At 48.7% G+C, this 23,281-nt stretch overlaps 1 protein-coding gene across 7 annotated transcripts in view; it reads left to right on the top strand.

The window, feature by feature from the left end:
* The first annotated feature begins 8,787 nt into the window (after positions 1 to 8,787).
* ZER1 (zyg-11 related cell cycle regulator) overlaps positions 8,788 to 23,281 on the top strand; it is a 41,549-nt gene continuing 27,055 nt past the window's right edge. For 2 of the 7 annotated variants that reach the window (XM_035259668.3, XM_003732057.6), the window contains exons 1-2: positions 8,788 to 8,900; positions 22,371 to 22,622. In XM_035259668.3, coding sequence (XP_035115559.1) covers positions 22,465 to 22,622 — 158 coding nt within the window. In that variant the 5' untranslated portion in view covers positions 8,788 to 8,900; positions 22,371 to 22,464. Of the gene's footprint in view, positions 9,219 to 22,298; positions 22,623 to 23,281 lie in introns of all 7 variants that reach the window. The other 5 variants (XM_009003643.5, XM_002743361.6, XM_078329040.1 and 2 more) reach the window with 4 other exon arrangements.

The raw sequence follows: 23,281 nt of genomic DNA, 5'->3' as shown, positions 1-23,281 counted from the left end.
GGATTTGGGACTTTTAACTATTTTTCCTGCATGGAATGGGTTTTCCTTGCAAGTTCTGGTACACTTGGTAGACAGACTTCTGTAGAACAGGGGGCTTCTCCAGCGCCTGCCTATTACTTCATTGCCAGCAGCCAGGAACATCTTCCAAAACTCTTCACTGGCATTATTTTCAGAAAGGAGCCTCTGGTGGGACACCTCCCTGTAAACAGCTTTCCCAAGCACCTTAGATGGTTGATTTATGGCAAGTTCTGTGACAATACTACCAAAACACGAAGGGTTTGGTCTAGGTCTTGCTGCTTACTGCACAGAAAGCCAATCACTGAGACAACCAGTACTGCCAGGAAAGAAACCTTTAATTAGGTGCTGCAGCCAAGGAGGTGAGCAATCAGCTTCAAATCCATTTCCTCAACCCACAGAATTAGGAGTTTTTTATTTACTGATTGATTGATTGACATGGAGTATTGCTCTTGTTACCCAGGCTAGAGTGCAACGGTGCGATCTCTGCTCACCACCACCTCCACCTCCAGGGTTCAAGTGATTCTCCTGCCTCAACCTCCTTAGTAGCTGGGGTTACAGGTGTGTGCCACCACACCCAGGTAATTTTTGTATTTCTAGCAAAGACAGGGTTTGACCATGTTAATCAGGCTGGTCTCAAATTCCTGACCTCATGATCCTCCCACCTTGGCCTCCTAAAGTGCTGGGATTACAGGCATGAGCCACAGTGCCTGGCCAAATTAGGAGTTTATATAGCAGAAAAGAAATGTAGCTACATACAGGAAAACAGGAATTGGGGGAGGATAAGAAAGAGGAGTTGTTCAACAGGAAGCAGGTGGCAGGTGGTCAGGTAATCATGACCAGTGAGGGGTCTGGTGTCTCATTGTCCAGATGCTATGATTTGGTAAGTTTCAGTTCCTTAATACTTTCTGAGAGGCCTGATCACTTGTTTCCTGAGAAAGAAATTCAGATAAGACAAATGTAACATTTTCAACTTTCAAGACTCCTGAAGGTCAACTTCTATATTTATTAAGAGTAAATCATAAACATCAGTTCTGTAGGACAATGGGGTTGGTTTCAACATGACACCACAGCTGACTTCCAGCAAGTTTCAGAAGTAGAATTTCCAGAAAGTTCCACCAGTGCAGCATCACCATGACTTTGTTACCATTCGGGGAGCCACAGCCTTGTCCTTTCTAACAAGGTCTGGATCTTTGGGGAAGTCCTTTTGCTTAAGAGCTATATCTTACCCCAAGGGGTAGTATCTGCTATTCCTTTTTTTTTTTTTTTTGAGACAGCATCTTGTTCTGTTGCCAGGCACCAGGCTGGAGTGCAGTGGCGCAATCTCGGCTCACTGCAACCTCTGCCTCCCGGATTCAAGCAATTCTCCTGTGTCAGCCTCCCAAGTAGCTGGAACTACAGGCACATGCCACCATGCCCAGCTAATTTTTGTATTTTGAGTAGCGACAGGGTTTCACTGTGTTAGCCAGGATGGTCTCGATCTCTTGACCTCGTGATTCACCTGCCTTGGCCTCCCAAAGTGCTAAGATTACAGGCGTGAGCCACCGTGCCCGCCGATATCTGTTGTTCCTATATTCTTTTTTTTGGAGACAGAGTCTTGCTCTGTTGCCAGGCACGAGGCTGGAATGTAGTGGCGCAATCTCGGCTCACTGCAACCTCCGCCTCTCAGGTTCAAGCAATTCTCCTGCCTCAGCCTTCTGAGTAGCTGGGACTACAGGCACATGCCACCATGCCCAGCTAATTTTTGCATTTTTTAGTAAAGACTGAGTTTCACCAGTTGGCCAGGATGGTCTCGATCTCTTGACTTCGTGTTCCACCCGCTTCGGCCTCCCAAAGTGCTGGGATTACAGGCATGAGCCACTGCGCCTGGCCGCTATTCCTATATTCTTTAGAGTTTTTAAAAAAAACTTATTAACCATTCCCTTGGGATTCCAGTCTCTTGTTATTGTTAATAAATCTTTTTTTTTTTTTTTTTTTTGACATAGGGTCTTACTCTGACACCCATCTGGATTGCAGTGGCACAATCTCAGCTCACTGCAACCTCTGCCTCCTGGGCTCAAGTAATCCTCCCACTTCAGCTTTCTGAATAGCTCAGACCACAGGTATGTGCCACCACACCAGGCTAATTTTTGTATTTTTTGTAGGGGTGTGTTTTTATCATGTTGCCTAGGCTGGTCTTGAACTCCTTGGCTCAAGTTATCTAACCACCTTGGCCTCCCAAAGTGTTGGCATTACAGCCATGAGCCACCATCTCTCTCTCTTTTTTGTTTTAATTTAAGGCAAAGTTTCACTCTTATTAGCCAGGCTGGAGTGCAATGGTGCAATCTCAGCTCACTGCAACCTCCCCTCCGGGGTTCAAGCGATTCTCCTGCCTCAGCCTCCTAAGTAGCTGGGATTACAGGCATGTGCCACCATGCCAGGCTAATTTTCGTATTTTTAGTAGAGACAGGGTTTCTCTATGTTGGTCAGACTGATCTTGAACTCCCGATGTCAGGTGATCTACCCACCTTGGCGTCCCAAAATGCTGGGATTACAGGCTTGAGCCACTGCTTCCTAGTAGGTAGGAAGTGGCATCTCACTGTGATTTTGATTCGCATGTGAGTTCTCCAACTTTGTTCTTTTACAAGTTTGTTTCAGCTAGTAAGGATCCCTTGAGATTCCATATGAATATTAGAATGAATTTTTCTGTATTTCAAAAACCACTATTGGATTTTTTTTTTTTTTTTTTTGAGATGGAGTCTCACCCTGTCACCGAGGCAGGAGTGCAATGGCGTGATCTTGGCTCACGAAACCTCCGCCTCCAGGGTTAAAGTGATTCTCCTGCCTCAGCCTCCCAAGTAGCTGGTATTAAGGGTACCCACCATCATGCCTGGCTAAATTTTGTATTTTTAATAGAGACGGGGTTTCACCATGTTGGTCAGGCTGGTCTCAAACTACTGCCCTCATGATCTGCCTATCTCAGCCTCTTAAAGTGCTGGAATTACAGGTGTGAACCACTGCACCTGGCCGGGATTTATTGTTTTTTTGAGACAGTCTCTGTTACCCAGGCTGGAGTGCAGTGGTGCAATCTCGGCTCACTGCAACCTCTGCCTGGGTTAAAGCGATTCTCTTGCCTCAGTCTCCTGAGAAGCTGGGATTAAACATGCCCGCCACCATGCCCAGCTGATTTTTATACTTTTAGTAGACACAGGATTTCACCATGTTTGCCAGGCTGATTGTGAACTCCTGACCTTGTGATTGGCCGCCTCAGCCTCCCAAAATGCTGGGATTACAGGCATGAGACACCGTGCCCGGCCTCAGATGGTTTTTTAAAAGTGTATAGAAATGCAAAATAAATAAATAATAAAACTAAAAAAGAAATAAAAACAAAGAAAAAAATTAAAAAAAAACAAAAAAAAGTGTATAGAAATGCAGCTGATTTTTGTGTATTCCTTTCGTATCTTGCAATTTTGCTAAATTCATTTATTACCTCTAATAAATTTTTGTGCATTATTTAAGGTTTTCTTTTCTTCTTTCTTCCTTTCTTTTCTTAGAGACAGAGTCTTGCTCTGTCGCCCAGGCTAGAGTACAGTGGCATGATCTCAGTTCACTGCAACCTCTGCTCCTGAGTTCAAGAGATTCTCCTGCCTCAGCCTCTCAAGTAGCTGGGATTACAGGCGCCTGCCACCATGCCTGGCTAATTTTTGTATTTTTAGTAGAGACAGGATTTCACCATCTTGGCCAGGCTGGTCTTGAACTCCTGACTTCAAATAATCCACCTGCCTCAGCCTCCCAAAGTGCTGGGATTATAGGCGTGAGCTACCATGCCCAGCCCATTTTTTTTTCCTTTCTTTTTTTTTTTTTGAGACTGAGTCTCTGTCACTCAGGCTGGAGTGCAGTGGTGCAATCTCAGCTCACTGCAACCTCCTCCTCTCGGGTTAAAGTGATTCTTCTGCCTAAGCTTCCCGAGTAGCTGGGACTACAGGCGCCTGCCACCACTTCTGGCTTTTTTGTATTTTTAGTAGAGACGGGGTTTTGCCATGTTGGCCAGACTAGTCTTGAACTCCTGACCTCAGTGACCCGCCCACCTCAGCCTTCCAAATTGCTGGAGTTACAGGTGTGAGCCACCACGCCCAGCCTACTGTGCTTGATTTTCATATGTTGAACCAACCTGGATTTCCAATAATAAATCCCACTTGCACATCTCACTTGGTCGCAGTATATAGTTATGTTAACATCCTGCTGAATTTGGCTTGCTATATCCAAACTATATCTTTTTCAGCCTCTTACTTTGAATGCATTCTGTGTTTACACTTAAAGTGGGTTTATTATAGGCAGCATTTTGTTGGGTCTTGCTTTTTTAAAATAAAAAATTTTTAGAGGCAGGGTCTTCCTCTATCACCCAGGCTGGAGTGCAGTGCACCATCGTGACTTACTAAAGCCTCAACCCCCTGGGATCAAGAGATCCTTCTGAGTAGCTGGGACTACAGGCACATGCCACCATACCTCTCTAATTTTTAAATTTTTTGTAGACACAGGATTTCGCTATGTTGCCCATGCTGTTCTCAAACTCCTGGATTCAAGTGACCTTCCCACTTTAGCCTCCCAAAGTGAGGGTTTGTCTTTCTTTCTTTTCTCTCTCCCTTTTTTTTTTTTTTTTTTTTAAGATGGAATTTTGCTCCTGTTGCCCAGGCTGACGTGCAATGGCACCATCTTGGCTCACTGCAACCTCTGCCTCCCAGGTTCAAGTGATTCTGCTGCCTCAGCCTCCCGAGTAGCTGGAATTACAGGCATGCACCACCATGCCAAGCTAATTTTGTATTTTTAGCAGAGGCTGTTTTTCTCCATGTTGGTCAGTCTGGTCTCAAACTCCTGATCTCAGGTGATCAGCCTGCCTCCACCTCCCAAAGTGCTGGGATTATTGGCTTGAGCCACCACGCCCGGCTCTTCTCTTTTCTTTCCCTCTCTCTCTTTCTCCTCCCTTCCTACCTTTCTCCCTTTCTTTCTCTCTTTCTTTCCTATAGAGTCTTGCTTTGTCACCCAGTCTGGACTCAGTCTTCTAAGTACCTGGGACTACAGACAAGTGCTACTACTCCTGGCTATTTTATTTTATTTTTGTTTTTTTGAGACAGAGTCTCGCTCTGCTGCCCAGGCTGCAGTGCAGTGGCACGATCTTGGCTCACTGCAACCTCTGCCTCACAAGTTCAAGCCATACTCCTGCCTCCGCCTCCCGAATAGCTGGAATTACAGGCACACACTGCCATGCCTGGCTAATTTTTTCATATTTTAGTAGAGTTGGGATTTCACTGTGTTGACCAGGCTGGTCTCAAACTCCTGAGCTCAGGCAATCCGCCTGTCTCGGCTTCCCAAAGTGCTGGGATTAAAGGTATGAGCCATTGCACCTGGCGTGTGTGTGTGTGTGTGTGTGTGTGTGTGAGAGAGAGAGAGAGAGAGAGAGAGAGAGAGAGAGAGAGACGGAGTTCACTCATGTTGACGGAGTTCACTCTTGTTGCCCAGGCTGGAGTGTAATGGCGTGATTTCGGCTGACTGCAATTTCTGCCTCCCTGATTCAAGGGATTCTCCTCCTCAGCCTCCCAAGTAGCTGGGATTACAGGCTCATGCCACCACACCTGGCTAATTTTTGTATTTTTGTTTTTATTTATTTATTTTATTTTTTTTTTTTGAGATGGAGTCTCACTCTATCACCCAGGCTGGAGTACAATGGCACAATCTTGGCTCACTACAACCTCCACCTTCCAGGTTCAAGCAATTCTCCTTGTCTTAGCCTCCCTAGTGGCTGGGATTACAGGTATGTGCCACGACCCCTGGCTAATTTTTGTATTTTTAGTAGAGATGGGGTTTGACTATGTTAGTCAGGCTGGTCTCAAACTCCTGACTTTGTGATCTGCCCGCCTCAGCCTCCCAAAGTGCTGGGATTACAGGCGTGAGCCACCGTGCCCAGTCTTTTGTGTTTTTAGTAGAGACGTGGTTTCACCATGGTTACCAGGCTGGCCTCGAACTCCTGACCTCCTGATCTGCCCGCCTCAGCCTCCCAAAGTACTGAGATAACAGGCATGAGCCACCACACCCAGCTCAAGCAATGTATTAATATGAGAGTTCCCATCTATCCACATCCTTATCAGAATTTGTTATTGTCTCTCTGATTGTATCTACCCTAAGGAGCATAAAATTGTACCTCTATTTCCTGGGCTCAAGCAATCCTCCAGCCTCAGCCTCCCAAGTAGCTGGAACTAGAAGTGCACACCACCACACCCAGCTAATTTTTGTATTTTTTGTAGAGACGGAGTCTCCCTCTGTTGCCTAGGCTGATCTCCAACTTCTAGGCTCAAGCCTTGGCCTCGGCCTCCCCAGTTGCTGAGATTATAGGTTGTGAGTCAGTTTGCCAAGTCCAAAAGCTTTTTAAGGGATTCAGGATTGTAGGAACATAGCTGTACTTGGTCAGAGACTAAAAGGTGCTATGCAGCAACAACCAAAAATCCACAAAATTAGTTATTGGAATGGGGGTGGAGTACCTGCCAAGAAAGGGTTCCTCAAGAAAGCAGCACTAGGCAGGGTGTGGTGGCTCATGCCTGTAATACTGGCACTTTGGGGGGCCAAGGCAGGCGGATCACCTGATGTCAAGTGTTTGAGATCAGCCTGACCAACATGGCAAAACCCTAACTCTACTGAAAATACAAAAAGTAGCCAGGCATGGTGGTGTTCCTATAATCCCAACCCAGAGGCTGAGGAAGGAGAATCACTTGAACCTGGAAGGGGGAGGTTGCAGTGAGCTGAGATCACACCACTGTACTCCAGCCTGGGCAACAGAGCAAGACTCCGTCTCCAAAAAATAATTAATAATAAAGAAGGAAAGCGGCGTCCAAACTGAGACTAGAGGTAGAGAAGGAGCATGCTGGGAAGAGAAAGGAGCAAGAAGAGTGTTCAGTCTCGAAGAAATTATTTGAGCCTATGGGAGACAGGGAGATCATTAAAAGAACCAAAACTGCTTTTTTAAACTGTCAGGTTGGTGAATGAAAGGGGAGGTAAGGGGAGCGAATTAGGCCGGATGCGGTGGCTCAAGCCTGTAATCCCAGCACTTTGGGAGGCCGAGGCGGGTGGATCACGAGGTCAAGAGATCGAGACAATCCTGGTAAACATGGTGAAACCCTGTCTCTACTAAAAATACAAAAAAATTAGCAGGGCATGGTGGCGGGTGCCTGTAATCCCAGCTACTTGGGAGGCTGAGGCAGGAGAATTGCCTGAACCCAGGAGGCGGAGGTTGCAGTGAGTCGAGATCGCGCCATTGCACTCCAGCCTGGGTGTCAAGAGCGAAACTCCGTCTCAAAAAAAAAAAAAGAAAGGGGAGGTAAGGGGAGCGAGTCAAGAGGCTGGAGAGGGAGAGGGAGCCCTGGGGGTGAGGATGGCCATAAAAGTCTTTGTCGTCTATGTCAGGTGTTATAAGCAAAGAGATGCCCGGATTAGATTTATGTTTTGGAAAAATCACTCTGGGACTGTGGGAATGTGGAGGGAATGAGGGGTGGGAGGAGGGCGTTGTTAGGAGGGCTGTTGTAGAAATCCAGAGAAGAGCTGCGGTGGCTCACACCTGTAATCCTAGCACTTTGGGAGGCCAAGGCGGGTGGATCATCTGAGGTCAGGAGTTCTAGCAGCCTGGCCAACACGGCAAACCTGTTTTACTAAAAATACGAAAATTAGCCGGGCACGATGGCAGGCGCCTAATCCCATCCACTCAAGAGGCTGAAGCAGGAAACTTACGTGAACCCGGGAGGTGGAGTTTGTAGTGAGCCGGCTCTGGCCATTGCACTCCAGCCCTGGCAACTAGAGCAAAACTCCATCTCGCAAAAAAAAAAAAAAAAAAGAGAGAGAGAGAGAAATCCAGACACTGAAATGATGGTGAACAGACATTGGCACTACTGAGGGAGGAGAGAGGGGCTGGTTCTTGTTTGTGTTTGAAACGGAGTCTCACTCTGTGGAGTGCAGTGTTGCGATCTGGGCTCACTGCCACCTCTGCCTCCTGGGTTCAAGCGATTCTCCTGCTTCAGTCTCCTGAGTAGTTGCGACTACAGGCGCGCACCAGCTCGGCTAATATTTGTAATTTTAGTAGAGATGGGGTTTCACCATGTTAGCCAGGCTGGTCTCGAATTCCTGACCTCAGGTGATCCGCCCGCCTCGGCCTCCCAAAGTGCTGGGATTACAGGCATGAGCCACGGGGCCCGGCCAGAAGGGGCTGGTTTGACAGGATCCTTAGGACTTGGAGACCGATTGAGGGGTCTGGGGCAATGCAAGGGCCGAGGTCGCCTCCCAACTTCCCATCCGGAAGCTCGGTTGCCTGGTGGCGCATGCCCTAGATGGAGGTGTAGGAGCACGTTTTGGGGGATGGTGATGACTGCGGCTGGACGCGCGAGTGTGAGCCACCTGTGAAGAACGCGAGAGATGTTCAGTAGGGCGCTGGATGGAAGGGGCTGGCGCCGAGTCAGTCCTGCCCTTCAGCAGTGCTGGGCTCAGATGAACCGCAGCTCTAGGGCGGGCACCAAACCTGGAATTCCACGAATGGGCCCCTCGGAGACCAGGGAAGGCCCTGGAGGACACGTGCTCTCGGCCGGCCTGAGGGCGCACCCCACTGCCCCCTTCACCCTCGGACTGCGCTGGGCCCGGGAGAGGAGCCTCCCACCGGGCCCCGGAACCTTCTGCCGCCGTCGCCCGCGTTGGCCGCGGGACGGCTCGGGGGAACCCGTTCGCTGTTGCTAAGGGGCGTCCCCGGAAGTGACGCACCCCAGGTTTGTTGACAGCGGAGGCGGCGGCGGCTGCAGGCTCGGAGCAGTAGGAGCCGGATCGGGGGAGGGGCCGGGCCCGGGAGCCTCAGCCCCGCCGGCAGCCCTAAGGGCAAGGTAACCGCCACGGGGTCCCCGTCGCGACCCCCTCCCGTCCGGAGCTCCCGTCCGCGGGATCCCAAGCTCCGCCCAGCCGACCCTCGTCTCCCCCGGACCCCGGCCCTAGCCTGACGAGCTCCCCAACCTCCTGAGGCGCTCTGGTCCCGGATTCTCCCGGGCTCCATTCTCCGCTCCTCCTCGCCTGCGAAGCATCACGTCCGCTTCCCAACGCTGAGGGCAGCCCCATCCCAGGGTAGGTCCTGGACCCCGGGCCAAGGGATGTACCTGCCTCCTGCCTACGGGGCCTAAGCATCGCCGCTGCAACCACTCTCTGAGGTCCGTCTCGGCCAGTGGTGGGAGGGCTTCCTTCTCTATCCCTGCCGCCGGGTCTGAAAATCGTGTCTTTAAAACTGGGCTCCCTTCCTCCAGAAAGAAAATGACGCTCTGTCGTTTGTCCCTGCAAGATGGGGGATCGGTGTAGGGCTGAAAGGGCGAGCCTCTGCCCCTCCTACCTGTTGGATGAGCTTAAGTTACCCCAGAGCAGTGCTTAAAAGCGAAGGGATGACTTGGATTCTGGATCAGCTCCCAAAAGGGATGACAAAATACAGGGAAATCCAACAGGGTGAGGTTGCAACCCGAGGGCCAAGGGAGCCCGACAGGTGAGTTAAAAGTGAAACTGACTGTACCGGCCACTATAGCTCTGTGGGTAGAACTTGTCTTGGCTGCTCTTTGACTGAAGGACCCCAAGATTTCCAGTCTTTGCCTGTGTTTGTCAGTCCATTCGTTTTGTTTTGTTTTTATTTTCTTTATTTATTTTTTAAAAAATAGAGATGGGGTCTCACTATGTTGCCCAGGGTGGTCTTGAACTCGGGGTCAAGGGATGTACCTGCATCCTCCTCCTTCGCCTCCTGCCTGCGGGGCCTGAGCATCGCCGCTGCAACCACTCTTCAGCCTTCCAAAATGCTGGAATTAATAGGCATGAGCCACTGCGCCTGACTAGTGCATTTGGTTTTTAAGGGGGTGGGGAATGTCCGATGTCTTGGGAAAATTCTCCGATGTATGATCTTTCCCACAGAATGTTTCTCTTCAGGCTTCACACTGGTTAGGATGAGCATGAAAGCACAGCTTTGAAAAGGGTCACAGGAGGCTATACTTAGAGCAGAAAGTGGTGGCCAGGGGTGAAGGGCCTCGCTACTTTGGTTCATTTGTTCATTCAGCAAATAATAAACATGATTTGTAGGGTGGTAATAAGTGCTTTGGAGAAAAAGAAGGAAGGACCATGGGAAGGGTCAGAGAGTGGGAGTTGTCTTTTTATAGAGGGTGTTCAAGGAAGGTCTCTGGTAAGGTGACCTTTGAGCAGAAATAAGTGAGTGAGAGAGCAATCCAGACAGCTCTCTGGTGTCAGAGCATTCCACAGCAAATGCAAAAGTCCTGTGGTCATATGCCTGGTGATTGGAAGAAACAGAAGGAGGGCCAGACACGGTGGCTCACACTTGTAATCCCAGCATTTTGGGAGGTCGAGGTGGGCAGATGACCTGAGGTCAGGAGTTCAAGACCAGCCTGGCCAACATGGTGAAACCTCATCACTACTAAAAGTACCAAAAAAAGTTAGCTGGCCATGGTGGCTCATGCCTGTAATCCCAACTACTCAGGAGGCTGAGGCAGGAGAATCACTTGAATCTGGGAGGTGGAGGTTGCAGTGAGGTGATATTGTGCCATTGCACTCCAGCCTGGGTGACAAGAGGGAGATTCCGTCTCAAAAAAAAAAAAAAGAGGCTGGATGTGAAGGCTCACACCTGTAATCCCTGCTCTTTGGGAGGCTGAGGCAGGTGGATCACCTGAGATCAGGAGTTCGAGACCAGCCTGGCCAACATGGTGAAACCCTGTCTCTACCAAAAATATAAAAAATTACCTGGGCCTGGTGGTGCACGCCTAATCCCAGCTACTCAGGAGTCTGAGACAGGAGAATTGCTTGAACCCAGGAGGTGGAGGTTGCAGTGAGCCGAGATCGCGCCATTGCAGTCCAGCCTGGGTAACAAGACAACAAGAGCAAAACTCCTTCTCAAAAGAGAAAAGAAAAGAAAAGAAACAGCAGGAGGACAAGGGACTGCAGCAGGTTGAAGGAGGGGAAGAATAGTTGGCAAGGAAGTCAGAGAACAGTGAGGACCAAATAACTGTGGAAGACATCAGGGCTGTCCTTGTGATACAGGGTCACAGGGTGTCTAATGGGACACCCTTTCAGAACTGTACTTGTTGAAGTGTCTGGTGGTTGGAGAAAACACAGATCTGTTTTAGATGACAAATGGCCATTGTGCTCTGGCCTTGGGTTGTAAGTACCCTTCTTCCATCTTTGTAATGACTATTGATGGAATAAATACAAAGAATCATGGTCACAGAGCACTGCGATTAAATCAAGTTATGCTGTTGCTTCCTGGTTGTGGTAATATGGGCACAGGACCTTTTTCCACCTTAGTCTTCTCATCTGGAAAATCGAGCAGGCTGATGCAGTGCTCACACCTGTAATCCCAGCATTTTGGGAGGCCAAGGCAGGTGGATTACCTGAGGTCAGGAATTTAAGACCAGCCTGGCCAAACACGGCAAAACCCCATCTCTATAAAAAAATACAAAAATTAACTGGGCATGGTGGCGCACACCTGTAATCCCAGCTACTCGGGAGGCTGAGGCAGGAGAGTCACTTGAACCCAAGTAGGCGGAGGTTGAAGTGAGCTGAGATCATGCCACTGCATTCCAGCCTGGGTGACGTGAAATTCTGTCTCAAAAAAAAAAAAAGAAGAAGAAGAAGAAGAAAATAGGGCTTTGGATTAAATAAGATCATGGGCTGAAGTACTTAATGCAATATTTCATACAAAATGCCCAATACACACCAGTCATGCTGATGAAAATGATGTGAAGATGAGGAATGTGTACATGTATGTCTGCCTCAGAGCCATTCATTTTAGCACTAGCTGGTGGTGTCACCATCTCTAGCTGCCTCCATCAGCTAGTAGGGTTTGAGGAAATACTGGGGAAGGCAAGGTAGAAACTTCTTGACACTCTCAGAGGTAACAGTGTATTAATGTTCTGCAGGGAGGATGTTAGCTTGGTCTTGGCTTTTTTGACAGCACTAGAAGGTGATGTGAGCTTTTGAAAAACAGCCAGGCACTTCCAGCGCTTTGGGAGGCCAAGGCGGGAGGATCACTTCAGGCCAGGAATTTGAGACCAGCCTGGACAAGATAGGGAAACCTTATCTCTTAAAAAAAAATTTTTTTTTTTTCAAAAGAGCCCAGCAAATCCCCATTCTACCACATAAATAGGCAAAATGAGGGTATTGAAATGAATGTGACTTGGAGACAGGTTGGGAGGGGCAGCATATGCTGGGCCTAGATAGTAGTTGGAGTGTGCCTGGCTAATCTGTGGGTAGAGGCTGTTGATCCTGAAGTGCCCGGCAGAGGCTGCATTTTCCAGCCTGCCTTATAGGAAGTAGAACCACAGTTGATCTCCCTCCTTATACCCCAATCCTGGACTAGATCCTCGGCCTAGGTCACAGGCTGAGCAGGGCAACTGGGTCAGAGGATTTGCAAAGGAAAGGTCAGAGCACTTAGGAGTTGAGAGCCAGCATATTGGGGTAGGCCATTGTGGGTAGAGCCCCAGGCTGTTGGCCTGAGGACCTGCTTCAAGCCCCAGCTCTGCTGCTGGCTTGCTGTCTGAGTTGGCAAGTTCCATCTACTCTCTGGGCCTCAGTTTTCCTATGTGTACATTAAGAATCATGGCATTCCCTTGCCTCCTACTAACTCTGAAGGCTCTTGGGAGGATGATATGAGATGCAGGTTGTGAAAGAATTAGGTGCGCTCTGATGCTCTCTACAAAGGTAAAGAATGGTTCTTATCATTAGTACCACCAGGATTCTGCAGACACATTTTGGGGGCCCACTAGCTGGAAGACTGCTCTTGGCACTGTGTTTTTTTTGCCTGGCTTCAGTACCTCACCTGTTCTGGACTCGAGAGGTGAGTGCAGAGACCCTTGTCTGGTTATGTATTTGCGGACCACTGCCTTATATCTAGTGCAGTCACTGAAACTGATTTTGCAGCCTCAGAGATGCAGAAGGGTCTCTAAGCATTATTCTCAGGAACATCACTCTTCATAATTATCGGTGAGCACCTTCCTGCCATTCTTTCATGGGATATCCTCAGCAACTCTGTTTGCAACATGCACAACACAGCATGTGCCACTCACAACACACTCACAGGTAAGGACCTTGATAAATATTGAGGTTGGAAAACACTGGCTGGGGATCTTGTGGAGCTGAGGCTCTGTCACCGGCACCAAGCCAGTCACGTACTCTGTCATGGAGACCCCAGGGATCACAGAGTCCCTGCCCTTAGGAAGCTTTCAGTGCTGTGGCCAAAAAATGACATATGCCCACAGAGTGGTTACCAGCAGTACTGGATCACGTGAGCTCAGTGCCTGAGATGTAAGGAAGCGGCGGAGGCTCATGGAACAGAAGGGAAAGCTGAGGCCTGGAGAAATGGTCCCTCCCCACAACATAATGGCAAGGAGCTTGAACTTTAGCATCAGGCACCTACCAAGGGACCTTGTGCAAGTCAGTGCACATCTTTGAACCATTGTTTCTTCATCTGGGGAACCAAATGATAACATATGTCTCATCAGTTATATGTGGTGGCCGGGTACCATAGCTCACACCTGGAATCCCAGCACTTTGGGAGGCCGAGGTAGGCAGATCGCTTGAGCCAAGGAGTTTGAGATCAGCCTGGGAAACATGGTGAGGACTCATCTCTACAAAAAAATAAAATAAAATTAGCCAGTTCTGGTGGTATACACCTGTAGTTACAGCTACTCAAGAGGCTGACATGGGAGATTGCTAGAACTCGAGAGGTGGAGGTTGTAGCAAGCTAAGATTGTACCACTGCACTGCACTCCAGCCTGGGCGACAGAGTGAGACCCTGTCTTTTTTTTTTTTTTTTTTTAGACGGAGTTTTGCTCTTGTTACCCAGGCTGGAGTGCAATGGCGCGATCTCGGCTCACTGCAACCTCTGCCTCCTGGGTTCAAGCAATTCTCCTGCCTCAGCCTCCCGAGTAGCTGGGACTACAGGCGCGTGCCACTGTGTGCCCAGCTAATTTTTGTATTTTTAGTAGAGACGGGGTTTCACCATGTTGACCAGGATGGTCTCGATCTCTTGACCTCATGATCCACCCGCCTCGGCCTCCCAAAGTGCTGGGATTATAGGCGTAAGCCACCGCGCCTGGCCGAGACCCTGTCTTAAAAGAAAAATAAACAGGCCAAGCACAGTGGCTCACACCTGTAATCCCAGCACTTTGGGAGGCTGAGGCAGGTGGATCACCTGAGGTCAGGAGTTTGAGACCTGCCTGGCCAACATGGTGAAACTCTGTTACTAAAAATACAAAAATTAGCCAGGCATGGTGGCGGGCCCCTGTAATCCTAGCCACTTGGGCAAGAAGAGCAAAACTCTGTCTCAAAAAAGAAAAATAAACAAGGTATCTGTGGCTTTGATGCGAACATGCATGGAAAGCTGGACACACTGGGTCTTTTTTATTTTTTGAGACAGAGTCTCGTTCTGTCAACCAGGCAGGAGTGCGGTGGTGCAATCTTGGCTCACTGTAACCTCCGCCTCCCAGGTTCAAATGATTCTCCCGCTTCAGTCTCTTGAGTAGCTGGGACTACAGGTTTGCACCACCATGCCTGGCTAATTTTTGTATTTTTAGTAGAGACGGGGTTTCACCATGTTGGCCAGGATGGTCTCAAACTCCTGACTTCCACCCGCCTTGGCCTCCCAAAGTGCTAGGATTACAGGTCTGGGCCACTGCGCTCAGCCTGACACACTGAGTCTTGAACTAATGAACTACCTGTGTACGTATCTGTCTGTTCAAAGCCATAGTCCATGGCAAATTACACAGCCATAGCCCCTTCAGTCCAGCTCCCTCTTCTGTGAGTTATAGATGGTAACTCCTGCCTTGTGGGGTGTTGAGAGAATTCAGTGAATTAACACATATAAAATACTTAGCAGAATTCTTGGCATATACTTGGTGTTCAGTATAGGTAGGATCAGTAATACATTTGATTACAAGACTAGCAGCCAGCCAGCCTGATTACTAGACAAATGCAGCCTCCTCAAAGCCTCTCTATCTCCAGCATCACCAGCAGCCACGTAGCCGTGACACACACTCCTCCCTCATTGCGTGTCTCCGTCTTTCTGACATAACTACCTCACATATTTAATCTCTGCAGACTTTTCAGAGCTATATGGCCTCTGGTTTTCATCTGTATCCTGACTGCCTGGAGATCCCCACACTGGCTCTGATTGCCTTCATACCCCCAGTCTCTGGCCCTTGATCTACCCTCTCCTGGAAAGCATCTAGCCTCTGTAAATGGGGCGTTTGTTTGGGTTTTACCCCTAGCTCCTGGGTTAATATTTCACAGGGTGAGCACTGCTCCAAGGCTCAGAGCTTCTGGCTCCCCCACCTCTCTGTCCCCTGGGTGTTAGGACGCTGGTGGGATCCCATGCTCCCTCCCCTGGATTTCAGTTTCTCTTTCCCTCCCACTGTTTGGATGGGTGGACTGAAGACCAAATGTTTGGTGAGAAGCAGGGGTCTTTGGCAGATTAATGCCCTCAAAAAAAAAAAAAAAGGAAAAAAAGAAAAAAAAGAGAGAGAAGCAGGGGTCTGCTTAGGTTTGCATCCTACTCTCCAGCTTTGTGATCTTAGGCTAACTGCTTCTTCTGCATCAGTATCTTCATCAGAAAATGGGGTAACAATCTCTATCTCATAGGCTGGAGTAAGGTAATTCCAGGCACAGCAAACCTTTGTTCTGTTAAATGCCAGGCTTAAGTTGGGCACAGAAGTCAGGCACCAAGGATGCAGGTGTGTGTGCGCTTGTGTGTGTGTGTGTGTGTGTGTGTGTGTTTATACATGTGCATGCATACAGGCATGTAAGCAGACAGCTTCTGTCCTCCCAGAGCTCACAGGCAGTGGGAGGGGGTCGGTAGACAAATTGTTATGCAAATGATTAATTAGTTACAAGTACAGGATACTAGGAAATGTTTTGTCAGTTAAATAAGAGACTACTAAAGCCTGTAAGGAGCTTAGGACCACATCTGGAAACAGCCAACATGGACGTGGTGCCATAGTGCCTGCTGCTGCTGCTGCTGCTGCTTTTCTCTCTCTTCTCTCCCACCTCCCCCATTCCCCAGGATGTTGTAAGTTCATGATAGATCTAGTTTTAGAGAATATGCAAGAGAAGGGATGGAGAAAGACACAGGGTTCTCCCAGCGTGGTGGTCGGTCATAATCAGTGTTGCCTCTGTCCTCAGTGCTAGAATTCCAGATGGCCTGTGCCTTCCCTGAGAATGACAGTCCCTAAGAAGTGGAGTAGGTAGGTAGAGATGGCCGCCTCTGGCAGGTGCCAGGCCTGCAGTTGGATGGGGCTCGGCATTGTTGCTCCAGGGCCTTTCAGTCTTTGTGGCAGGATGGAGGATGGCTCCTTCCTCTTCTGGCTCATTCCGTCCCTGAGTAGCAAGATCAGCACTGCCGAGGGGAAGTTAGCATGGTGCCATCTACCTGGCTTGTCTTTGGAGGGCTTTTGGTGACCTTGCCAACTGACATGGTGGTGTTTCTTCCACTTGGGGAGTGGGATTAGGCAGAGTAGCTGCTTAGGTAACTGGGCTCAGACCTGCAGAAAAGACAAAGTCCTGGTGGCTCTCCCTCATTCGGAGCCCTGAGGCATCATTTGCAGCCACTGGGTAACCAGCGGTGTCCTGGGCAGAGCGAGCAGGGACAATGTGAGAGTGTGCTGTGCCTCCCAGGCCTCATGCAGACCCCAGCTGATGAGTCCTTCATCATTCCTTCCACAAGTCTTTGTTGAAACCTCATGGTGTGGCAGGCCTCACATTGAGCGTTCAGTGCTTCCTTTGTTCATTTAGAAATCAGTCATGGACTTGGGCCCGTGGTGCCCACATCCCATGCAGCCCCTCTCCTTGCAGCTTGGTTACTTCTTTGCTTCCTCCTGAAGTGCCCTCCCCTTCTCTCCCCACCACCAGAGTTAACTAGGACTTATCTTTTGGGTTCCAGCTGAAATGAGATGTCATTTTTTTTTTTTTTTGAGATGGAGTTTCACCCTTTCTGCCAAGGCTGGAGTTCAATGGCGTAATCTCGGCTCACTGCAACCTCCACCTCCCGGGTTCAAGTGAGTCTTCTGCCTCAGCCTCCCCCAGTAGCTGGGATTACAGGCGTTCGCCACCATGCTCAGCTAATTTCTGTATTTTTAGTAGAGATGGGGTTTTACCATGTTGGTCTCGAACTCCTGACTTCAGGTGATCCGTCCACCTCGGCCTCCCAAAGTGCTGGGATTACAGGCATGAGCCTTCTAAGGACACCTGCTCTGACTCCCCAGTCCAGGGAAGTCCCCTGGTTGAGCACCCAGAGCCCCAGCTCCCTCCTCCAAGATGCTGGTCCCAGTTCCCCGACAGGCACTTGTGGGCCTCATAGGTGGATCTGTTTCCCTCCACCTACGAGAGCCAGTACACTTCCTGCTGTCAAGGACCTCTTCCAGCTTGCTCACCGTGGGACCCCCAGTGCTCAGCAGGGACTGAGTGAGCAGGTCCAGGGATTTGAAAACAAACAGGACAGCCTGGTTTTGCCCTTGTAGATCTAGCCATGCATCAAGGACACTGAATGATCAAAGCCACATCAGTACAAAGTGTGTGTTGCCGTAGTAGGTCAAGCCTATGGGTGCTCTCAGCAGGCACACCCTGGCGGGTCAAGGATGGCTTCCTAGAGGAATTAACTTTGATACTTCGACAGGAAGTATCAGCTACGTGAAAGGAGAGTTCAAAGATCATGTGGGCTGGAGTGGCCGGGAGATACTTCCTAGAGGAAGGACATGGATTGTGTTTGGGTAAGGGAGGGGAGAAGGCAGTATTTAAAGTAGGAAGTGCAATAATTAGTTGGATTTGGATGGTCCTGGTTGAAAGGGAACAAACTGGGCAAAGGTCTCAAGGTGACCTGTGACTAGGGCCTTTTGCCAGTACAGTGAATGAGGCCAGGCTGGCTGGAGTAGGGGGTCAGTGGGGACCAAGTAGGCCAGAAAGCTGGCTCTAATTCCGGCGGCCTTGAGAAGAAACTGGACTTGTTGCTTTCCAAGAGTGGGGACTGCCTGCCAGTAGTGTTCCCTCTGGCTCTAGTTTCCCAGGCAAGAAAGGCTGCTGGGCTCTTGAAGATCTGGAAGCAAATGAAGGCAAAGGAAGGATATGCCTGGGACCCAAGCATCCTGGTTTTTGTGCCTTCCCTCGAGGGTGTCATGCTGTCAGTGGGACAGCTGACACAATAAGCCTTGTTGTGGGAGACCCAGGCCTGGAGAGCACAGGCCTAGAGCTGGACTAGAACAGACCCCCTCTCTGTGGGGGCCAGGGCAGATGAGGTAGGAGAAGGTGATGATTATAATAATAATGTGTCTTTATTGAGCAATGACTATGTGCTAGACACCGTGGTAAGCCCTTTTGATATTATCCGTGTAACTTTGACACCGTGCTGTAGACAAGGTATTGTGTTGCTTCTATTTTAGAGGAAAAGTTACTGAGGCACAGAGAGATGGAGACACTTGTCCAAGTTTGCCTGCTCATGCGGAGCAGAGTCGAAACGTGAAGCTAGCCCTGCCTGACTCCACAGCTCTTCCCCCCACAGTCCCCAGTAGATGGTGGTGCCACAGTTGAACTCAGAACTGACTGACTCCAAAGCCCAAAGTACCCTGTGGCTTCCCACTGGATTTCCTGAGCAGTCTGGAAGGCACATAAATGGGCATGGAGGGAGGCTCCCAGAAGCTGGGGTGATGCTGGGCCCCAGAACTCCAGAACCCTCTAAGACAAGGGTGTCCAATCTTTCAGCTTCCCTGGGCCATACTGGAAAAAGAATTGTCTTGGACCACACATAAAATATACCAACACTAACAATAGCTGATGAGCTAAAAAAAGAAAAAAAAAAGGCCATACGCCATACAAAGTGGCTCACACCTGTAATCCCAGCACTTTGGGAGGCTGAGGCAAGTCGATCACCTGAGGTCAGGAGTTCGAGACCAGGTTGGCCAACATGATGAAACCCCATCTCCACTAAAAATACAAAAAATAGCCGGTGTGGTGGTGCATGCCTGTAATCCCAGCTACTCAGGAGGCCAAGGCAGGAGAATCGCTTGAACCTGGGCCTGGCCAACATGGTGAAACCCCATCTTTTACTAAAAGAAAAAAATGCGGCCGTGTGCAGTGGCTCATGCCTGTAATCCCAGCACTTTGGGAGGCCGAGGAGGGCGGATCACAAGGTCAGGAGATCGAGACCATCCTGGCCAACATGGTGAAACCCCATCTCTACTAAAAAATACAAAAATTATCTGGGCATGGCGGCGCATTCCTGTAATCCCAGCTACTTGGGAGGCTGAGGCAGGAGAATTGCTTGAACCCGGGAGGCGGAGGTTGCAGTTAGCCGAAATCGCGCCACTGCACTCCTGCCTGGCACCTGGCAACAGAGCAAGACTCTGTCTCAAAAAAAAAGAAAAGAAAAAAAATGCAAAAAGTTAGCTGGGCGTGGTGGCGTACCCCTGTAATCCCATCTACTCAGGAGGCTGAGGCAGGAGAATCGCTTGAACCTGGGAGGCAGAGGTTGCAGCAAGCCGAGATCATGCCACTGCACTCAAGCCTGGGCAACAGAGCAAGACTCTGTCTCAAAAAAAAAAAACTGGGGCCGGGTGCGGTGGCTCAAGCACTTTGGGAGGCCGAGGTGGGTGGATCACGAGGTCAAGAGATTGAGACCATCCTGGCCAACATGGTGAAACCCCATCCCTACTAAAAACACAAAAAATTAGCTGGGCATGGTGGCACGTGCCTGTAATCCCAGCTACTCAGGAGGCTGAGGCAGGAGAATTGCCTGAACCCAGGAGGCGGAGGTTGCGGTGAGCTGAGATCGCGACATTGCACTCCAGCCTGGATAACAAGAGCGAAACTCCGTCTCAAAAAAAAAAAAAAATAATTAAAAATTAAAACAAAACAAAACACTGCAAGTGTTATCCAAGCTGTTGATAGTAGTTTTTGCCTTCTCTTTGCCAGGCAGTATTTAGTAGATGAATGTACCATAATTATCCATTCCAGTGGCAGTGGACATTTAGGTTCTTTTTTGGTTTTGGCCATTACAAATAGTGCTGCTGTGAACATGCTAGTGTAGACCTTTTGGTGCACACTTACTTATGAATTTCTGTTGGGTATATACCGAGGAGCGGAATTTCTCAATGTTAACCTGTGTATGTTCAGCTTTAGTAAATACCGAATAGTATTAAAGAGTGTTCCCATTATATTCCGGTTCACACCAATTTGCCCTGCCACCAGCCCTGTGGGAGATTTCCCGTTGTGCCCTGTCTTCCCCAATGCCAGGTATTTCCCATGTTGTTGTGTTCAGTTGAGCTAGTGGGTATGTGGGAAATGGCATCTCATTATGGTTTTACTGTTCATTTCCCTAATAGTAAAGAAGTTGAGTGCTTTTCACATGTTTATTGTCTGTTTCACTATCTTCCTGTATTAAATGCCTGTTCAAATCTTTCACTTTTTTTTTTTTTTTGAGAGAGGGTCTGGCTTTTCGCCCAGCCTGAAGTGCAATGGCACAATCATAAGCTCACTGCAGCCTCAACCTCCTGGCTTAGGTGATCCTCCCATCTCAGCCTCCCCATAGCTGGGAGGCTCATGCCACCATGCCTAGCTAATTTTTTCTGTATTTTTTGTAAGATAGGGTTTTGCCATGTTGCCCATGCTGGTCTTGAACTCTTGGGCTCAAGCGATTCGCCCACCTCAGGCTCCCAAAGAGCTGGGATTACAGGTGTGAGCCACCACACCCAGCCTCTTCATAGTATCTTTTGATGAACTGAGTTTTTAATTTTGAGGCAGTCCAATTTATCAATCTCTTTCTCTTTATGTGAAATCATTGCCTATTCTAAAGTCATAAAGATATACTCCTGTGTTTTCTAGAAACCTTTTTGTTTTACCTTTCACATTTATGTCTACCCATCTATCTCAAATGAATTTTTGTATATGCATGAACAGAAGTTTATTTACTTCAGTGTAGATCAGTTTATAATTTTCTACCTCCTGGTTGGCACTTCTTGAGTCCTAGTTAAGAAATCTTGGGCCAGGCATAGTGGCTCACACTTGTAATCCCAGCACTTTGGAAGGTTGAGGCAGGCGGATCACGAGGTCAAGAGATCGAGACCATCCTGGCCAACATGGTGAAACCCCATCTCTACTAAAAATACAAAAATTAGCTGGGCGTGGTGGTGCATGCCTATAGTCTCAGCTACTTGGGAGGCTGAGGCAGGAGAATTGCTTGAACCCGGAAGGTGGAGGTTGCAGTGAGCCAAGATCACACCACGGTACTCCAGCCTGGTGACGGAGTAAGACTCCATCTCAAAAAAAAAAAACAGAAATCATTACCTGTGCTAAAGTCATGAAGGTAGTAGGAGGCTTCACTTTTTAAAATAACAATTTTACTGAGATATAATTCATATGTCACACAATTCACCCATATGAAGCATATAATTCCATGATTTTTAGTATATTCATAGAGTGCACCCATGACCACAGTCAATTTTAGACCATTTTCATCACCCCAAAAAGAAACGCCATACCCATTAGCAGTTACTCTCCTTTTCCCCAACCACAAGTCTGCTTCTGTCTTTATAGATTTGCCTATTCTCACTGCACATTTCTATAAGAGGAATCATACAGTATGTGACTTTCTTTTTTTACTGATTTCTTTCACTTAGCATAATGTTTTCAAGGTCCAGCATTATTGCATGGCTCACTACTTTTTATGACTGAATAATATTCCATTGTATGAAAATACAACATTTTGTTGATCAGTTCATCAGTTGAACATTTGGGTTGTTTCCACTTTTTGGCTCATATGAATAATGTTGCTATTAATGTTCATGTCTGAGTTTCTATGTGGACATATGTTTTCATTGCTCTTGTGAGGAGCCCTCATTTTTTAATCAGACACCATGAGATTCAGTGATATCGTGTCTCTATGTCTATAAAGCCCTGGCACACTCACTGCTCAGTCAATCATAGTTGTATACAGGTTAGGAAGTTCTGCACAGCATGGAACATCCAAGCGTAGCTGTTAAGACTGTGGGAAGCAAAAGCTGAAAATCCCTATTATCCCCACTCAAGCATTGGGTCCCCAACACACATGTCTGCCCATAGGCAAATAAGTGCTTGGACAAGGCTCCATGTTCTTCCAGGTCAAATTATGCATAGATAGTGGCACAGCGAAGGCAGGTGAGAGGAGTCAGGAGATGTGGGCCTGGCCCTGCTAAGCTGCTAATTTGAGTGTGGTCTGTTTTCCTGCTCAGGGCATGGACATGGGACCACTGATGGTTCTAGCCCTTCTGTGTGGCTCACTTGGCGTCTTGTCCACTCCCCAGGCAGTGGCTCTGCCAATGATCCTGTGAGTGTTCAGGAATCACTGTTGCCCCTGGGGACCCTTGTCCTGGAGTGGCCCACCTGCCTGCCCCCAGCATGGCGTCCGACACTCCTGAGTCCCTGATGGCCCTCTGTACTGACTTCTGCTTGCGCAACCTGGATGGCACCCTGGGTTACCTGCTGGACAAAGAGACCCTGCGGCTACATCCGGACATCTTCTTGCCCAGCGAGATCTGTGACCGGCTCGTCAATGAGTGAGCAGGCCCGGGGGCTGAGGAGGGGGCAGGGGTCTTACCATGAATGTGTATAGAGAGGTTGGGACCATGCGTGTGCACTACGTGGGGAGTAGCTATGGAGACAAATGTGTAAGGGTGTGTGTGTGCTCATGGATGTTCATGAGTGCGAAAGGATAGTGGTATATCTATAACCATACAGGTATATATGTGTGTGTGTTGGTATGTATGTGGAGGGGTGTGCACGTGAAGGCATGGGTATGTCTACACATGTAAGCTTATGCAGCACAGATTACTTTTGAGTGTAAACTGCATATGTGCATTTAGAGATGTGATTGTGTCAAACTCTGCATATACATGAAAGAGTTAAGTGTTGCCCCATGTGTGTATGTACATTTGCATGCACATGCCTGTGCCTGTGGATTCAGTGAGCATGGGCACATACAGGTTTAGGTGCTCGTGCCAGAGTAATGGATCCATGGCCAGGGATAGAATCATCCAGAAAATCTGAATGGCCCTCCGAGGGCCTCCCCACTTCTAGGGGCTCCTAGAAGCATGCTATGTAGTCACTGAATGCTGGGAGTTCAATCTGGTGGCCCAGATGGTGGCCAGGCATGGTGGTTCACGCCTGTAATTTCAGCATTTTGGGAAGCCAAGACAGGAGGATCACTTGAGGCCAG

Source organism: Callithrix jacchus, chromosome 1 (assembly GCF_049354715.1).
Source record: "Callithrix jacchus isolate 240 chromosome 1, calJac240_pri, whole genome shotgun sequence".
Taxonomy (NCBI): domain Eukaryota; kingdom Metazoa; phylum Chordata; class Mammalia; order Primates; family Cebidae; genus Callithrix; species Callithrix jacchus.
Note: the sequence above shows the minus strand (reverse complement) of the source record. Positions and strands in the feature narration are given on the sequence as shown.